Source organism: Vipera berus, assembly GCF_964194415.1.
Source record: "Vipera berus genome assembly, chromosome: Z".
NCBI classification, from domain to species: domain Eukaryota; kingdom Metazoa; phylum Chordata; class Lepidosauria; order Squamata; family Viperidae; genus Vipera; species Vipera berus.
The window spans coordinates 51,053,974-51,058,989 of record NC_138205.1 but is presented as its reverse complement, the minus strand read 5'-3'; the positions used below and the strand labels follow the sequence as shown (position 1 = coordinate 51,058,989).

Genomic DNA, 5,016 nt, shown 5'->3' with positions numbered 1-5,016 from the left:
AATAAAGTCTGTCTCATGTCAAATGTATTGGTACTATTGGAGAATAAGCTATATTGGCAAACCAATTCTCTTACATTCAAGTAGAGGGGGAAGCAAGGTCTACACAGCAAACCATGTACTGTTGGAACAGCAAGGTTACATGCTGTTTAAGAACATCCTTACCTAACTTTAATCCTTACAGACTATAGTTGATTTTGAGGATGTTAAGAATTCTTGAATAACCTCACATAACAAGACTAATTATAATCACATACTTTTTAAGGCTATTATAGTGTGGAAAACTCCAAACAAATACAAGCAACAGTAACAGAAAGTACTGCAATCTAGTAGGTATCCAGATTTTTGCAGCCCAGATAACGCAATCCTAATCCACTTGTATAATTACAGTGGCATCAATTATTTTTGCATTTGACTCCCTTGGATAGTGAACCTCTAAGGGAAATACAACTTTACTTTTGAACAAAGCTTTGGCTGCAAAATGAATTGTGGCCCATCCTAATGCACAATTGATCACTGAGTGGGGTGGTCCCAAAGTGATGGTCCAAGTTCTTAGTCCTTTATTAATTTGGAATACTAATTTTCCAAAGGTAAGCATTATAGGAGGAATGTGTCACTTCTGTAACACTAGCTCACGGGTAGGCAACCTTGACTCTTTTATGACTTGTGGACTTCAACTCCCAGAATTCCTGAGTCAGCATGCTGACTCAGGAATTCTGGGAGTTGAAGTCCACAAGTCATAAAAGAGCCAAGGTTGCCTACCCCTGCTCTAGTTGAATAAATCCACTCAGTTGATAGCAACAGCATAAAAGGTGTTAAAATGCTTTACAAAATATTCTCAGAGAAATGAGTACAATAGTGACATTTTCTTCAATTCCCTATTCCAGAAATGAATACTCATCTGAAAAGTCACCACAAACAAATGCCCAATCTTTCAAGGTCAAGGGTGAGGCTGACACTATTATGAAGACTCAACTTTAGAAATTATCCTGCCAGCTCCTGCCTACCCACCCACCCACCCCCAAGTTTCCCAGGAAAAGCTAACCCTTCAAAGCACAGGCTTCTCTTGACCCTCACTAGACTTGAATAGAAAAATAATCTTGAAATGGGCTAATTTTTCTCAATTATGGACAACCAAAAAAGGGAAACAGTTACCACAGACTTGGGAGATATTAGTTCATATCCTCACTCAAGCAACCTTAGTTTTAGGTCAGTCACTCTTGGTCTTACTCTAGTGTTTTGAAGATACTCAAGAATGACTGTGCAGGTTAGCTTGAACATTCACGGAAAGGATGCAGTATGCTAGTAATAATTACTGCTAGTATGAAATACGGTTGCTGTTATTTTGTGGGTATTGTCCATTAAAATATATATGTGCTTGGAGAAAAAGAAATTCAATCCATAACCATTCAAAATGCATTTTTCCCTCCCCTAACCCACACCTAAATATATATAACTAGGTAATTTATCACCCTGCTTTTTTCCTTTATTTTTACAAGTTAGTTACTTTTTTCTCCCCAAACAACTCTTTAGAAAAAATAAACTGCCCAGGAAGACGCCCAAGCTTTTGGATAAAATAAATACCTTTGGCCATTGTTATAGAATCTTCTTATAATCCATAAGTAAACTTAAATAGGGAAAGAAAAGGGTTAGATGTTATTGATAATAATATCCCTCCCCACCATACAACAGACTACAGAGCACAGATTACCACTTCACTTTTAACAGATCAGGATTTTTGTGTTTTATACAAATGATACCATTAAAAAATTAGTCCTTCTAATAGCTCACAACTAAAACATGAACAAAATATAGAAAGAATTTTAAATTCTCAAAACCCCTGATTTAAGAAGCAGCAAGTGTTAGCAAAGTGCAAGTGACTTTTTTCATGCGCTATTGCTATACATACATACATATTTATATATATATTAGCAGGCAAATATACCTATATTGCACATTATTTTCTTTCAGGGCACAATATAAAGGTGCCAGGCTCTACCTATGCTACAATTGCATGGCTTGACTAATGGCTTTTTTATGCTAAGCAATTAAGCAGGAAGACTATGTGCTAGTGCATCGCATATGAGAAGGCCAGCGTGAGTTTTGCATTGCATTTTCCCTTGACCCTTAAAAAGGAAGTGTATATTGACAGTCATGTCTTTCTTCAGATGGTGGAAGGAGCCATGGAGTTTAGCTATAAATTGCTCTTGCAAACTGGAGCTGAAACTGCAGGAAACGGTCACTAGTCCCCTTTGCCTTCCACCAAAAGAAGAAACTGCAGGACCAAAATGGAGGAAGGAGATATGAAAAGAAATGAGCCCAGAGACAGGGGAAGGGTTACTCCTTGAGAAAAAATAGGTAAACTTTTGGCAACTATCCAGGCACCAATTAAATCTTTCCAAAAGATACAAAATATATCCAGTTGGAATCAGTTGAGGCATTATGCAAGTCCTACAAATGAATGAACAAACAGATAACTAAAAACAATTATTCTGAATGAAATGGAGGGAGGCAGAAATATCTTTGATTATACACTTGCCAGTTAGGACTATGTCCAGCTGGGAAATACAGCAACACCACAGGTTGTGCAAGTTGAACAAGCACCAGGCAGTTCGTTACGCCGTGAAGGGTGGAGGCAGAAATCAGTCTCCCAGCAAGTGGCACAATTGGCAGTTTGGGTTTGGTCTTGCCAGGAGGCTGCAGCCAGCACCGAGTAGAAGATGAATCCCTCAGGCTCCAGTTGGCTATTCTGTTTTGGACTCTTCCAGGATCTGTGGCAAGTTTTGATCCTTCAGAGAGACAACTGGCTTAGCTGTGGGGAGAGTGGCAGGTTCAGCACTGCCACTGGCCCTGGCACTCCCCCCACCACTACTACTTCCACCACTGTTGTAATCTTGGATGGCCTTTGGCTCATTGGTGTGGTAGGAGCCCTTGTAACGGTGATGGTGAAGGTACATCAAGAGAAGGGCTGCCGCCAACAGCAGAAGCAGAAAAAAGATAACTGGGGGAAGAAAGGCAGAAACAGGGAAAGAAAGGGAAGAATTAGAATAACTGTGGAGTAAAAAACCAGAGCTAGTTGCAGATGGAACCTAACAGTTTAATCTAGCAATCTCTGGGCTCTTCGCTAGCTTTCACTTCCTTTTCCACCTTGATAACTCACCTCCAATAATGACTGCAACCCAGCCATCATCGTGGATGTACAAGAAGTCCACTACAAGAAGCATAAAAAACATACAATTAAAACTAGATCTGACCATACTCCTCCACCATCAGGTATTTGATCTCATTGGCTCAGTCCATCCCATAAGTGGTCTCTTTTCCCTTCATAAAATCACCTTAGCCATGAAAGCCATCTGGTATCTACTCTCCATCTCGCTGCCCTACATGCTTCTTCTGCCAAGCCATCTGTGTGGCAGGTTCTTCCATGGGGAAACTCTTTGCTTTCCACACACAGAATTCCTTGCTTGCCTGTTATCCCAAGATGATGCACATGGTTTGTTCCCTTTATATGATGTTTGCTACTATAGGACTCCCTCTCCCCTAGGGTGCAATATCATTGCATCTGTTTGAACAAAGATTCACACTCGCAAAGGGGAAAAAAACAGATATATCCCTTAGTGAAATCTCTGCCTCAAAAGAAGTAAATGCACTCTTCATTTTTGGGGTTACAGAGTAGGCACTCCAGGATAGGAACTCAGGCCCAGCTTTTCAAAATTGTCATATTAAGCTGCCTTACCTGGATCTATGTACCATGGGTCAAGCTCAGGAGGCACTTTAATGTAGGTAGAAGGCATAGAGGCACAGTTGGATTCTACCAGCTTTCCATTGGTGGTGTAAGGGGTGATGGGACTGCTGCCACTAGAGCGAAATATGGTTTTCAGGGGCACAATGCTGTTGAATTTCACCCCTGAGATGCAACCTATGAAACCTGGCGTATTGTATTTCTGGATTTCAGGATCAATCACTCCTGTCTCTGTGGACAATGACAGAGAAGGGGATTAACACTACTTGTTTCTTTCTTCTCTTTCCTTTTTAATACACAAAAAAAGATTGAATTAAAACCAAAGGATGGCGATGGCGAGAAAGTAAAAATATGGAAAAAATCTTTCCACCTTCTATTCTTCCATTCCAATAATGAGCACTATCCATTTGAAAACAAAAGGACTATGGTAAGGGCTGTGAAGATAGTAGGGGATGCTGTAATTCTAATCTGGAGAATATAGGGAAATTATTTTATTATGTCTTGGAAGGCAAGGAGAGTGCACATTATGCAGATTATCCACATGGGAAAAAACAAGATTCAATTCAGAATCAGAAAAAATAGGGTCCTAGAACTGGATTTCTTTTCATTTTTTCTTTGCCTCTTCTCACAAAAATCTTCAAAGCTTTACCAAGCTTCTTTTGTAAAGCCAGTACAGGAAAATTATCCAGGTCATTCACTTGGTTTGTTACTTATATATCCCTTTTAATTGTTAAGATATCAGACCTAACAACTGCAATAAAAAGCCATCGGGAAAACAAGATTCCCATCTTTCTGAGCACTTTCCACAGCTTGATGTGACTGATACAATCAAGGATTTCTGTATAATCAATGAAGAACATACTGAGATTTTTTTAATGTTCTTTGGCTCAATTATACAGAAGGCATCAGTAATAATGTCTTGCTTAACCTTTTCTAAAGCCGGCTTGAACATCTGGTATCTCTTTTTCCATTAATCCTTGGAGGTTCTAATTTGAATGGCTACGCCTGTATTGCATGAGTGGATATGAAGATTGTTTGTATGTGCATGTTCTCTCCCTCATTACATCTGGGGAATGGGAATGTGTATTGTGGAGCACATGGCAGCTTGCATATGCTGCCTTCTGCACCATATAACCAGGAAGTGAGTTGTTAGATGTTAGATCCTTCCAAAACTATCACTGCATTCTACAGGCTCACTCTGTAGCACCTAGACCATTTTGGGTTTTTTTATATTTTTAATTTGTACTTTTAATCTGCCTAATAACAAGCTATCCTAG

At 39.5% G+C, this 5,016-nt stretch overlaps 1 protein-coding gene across 1 annotated transcript in view; it reads right to left on the bottom strand.

Moving 5' to 3' along the window:
• Positions 1-2,741: 2,741 nt before the first annotated feature.
• The window catches only part of CNTNAP1 (contactin associated protein 1), a gene marked incomplete at both ends in the record, with an annotated part of 49,564 nt that continues 47,289 nt past the window's right edge, over positions 2,742-5,016 (bottom strand). The window contains 3 exons of the mRNA XM_081346207.1: positions 2,742-2,998; positions 3,158-3,208; positions 3,734-3,970. Of these exons, the coding sequence (XP_081202333.1) occupies positions 2,742-2,998; positions 3,158-3,208; positions 3,734-3,970 (545 nt within the window). The remainder of the gene's footprint in view (positions 2,999-3,157; positions 3,209-3,733; positions 3,971-5,016) is intronic.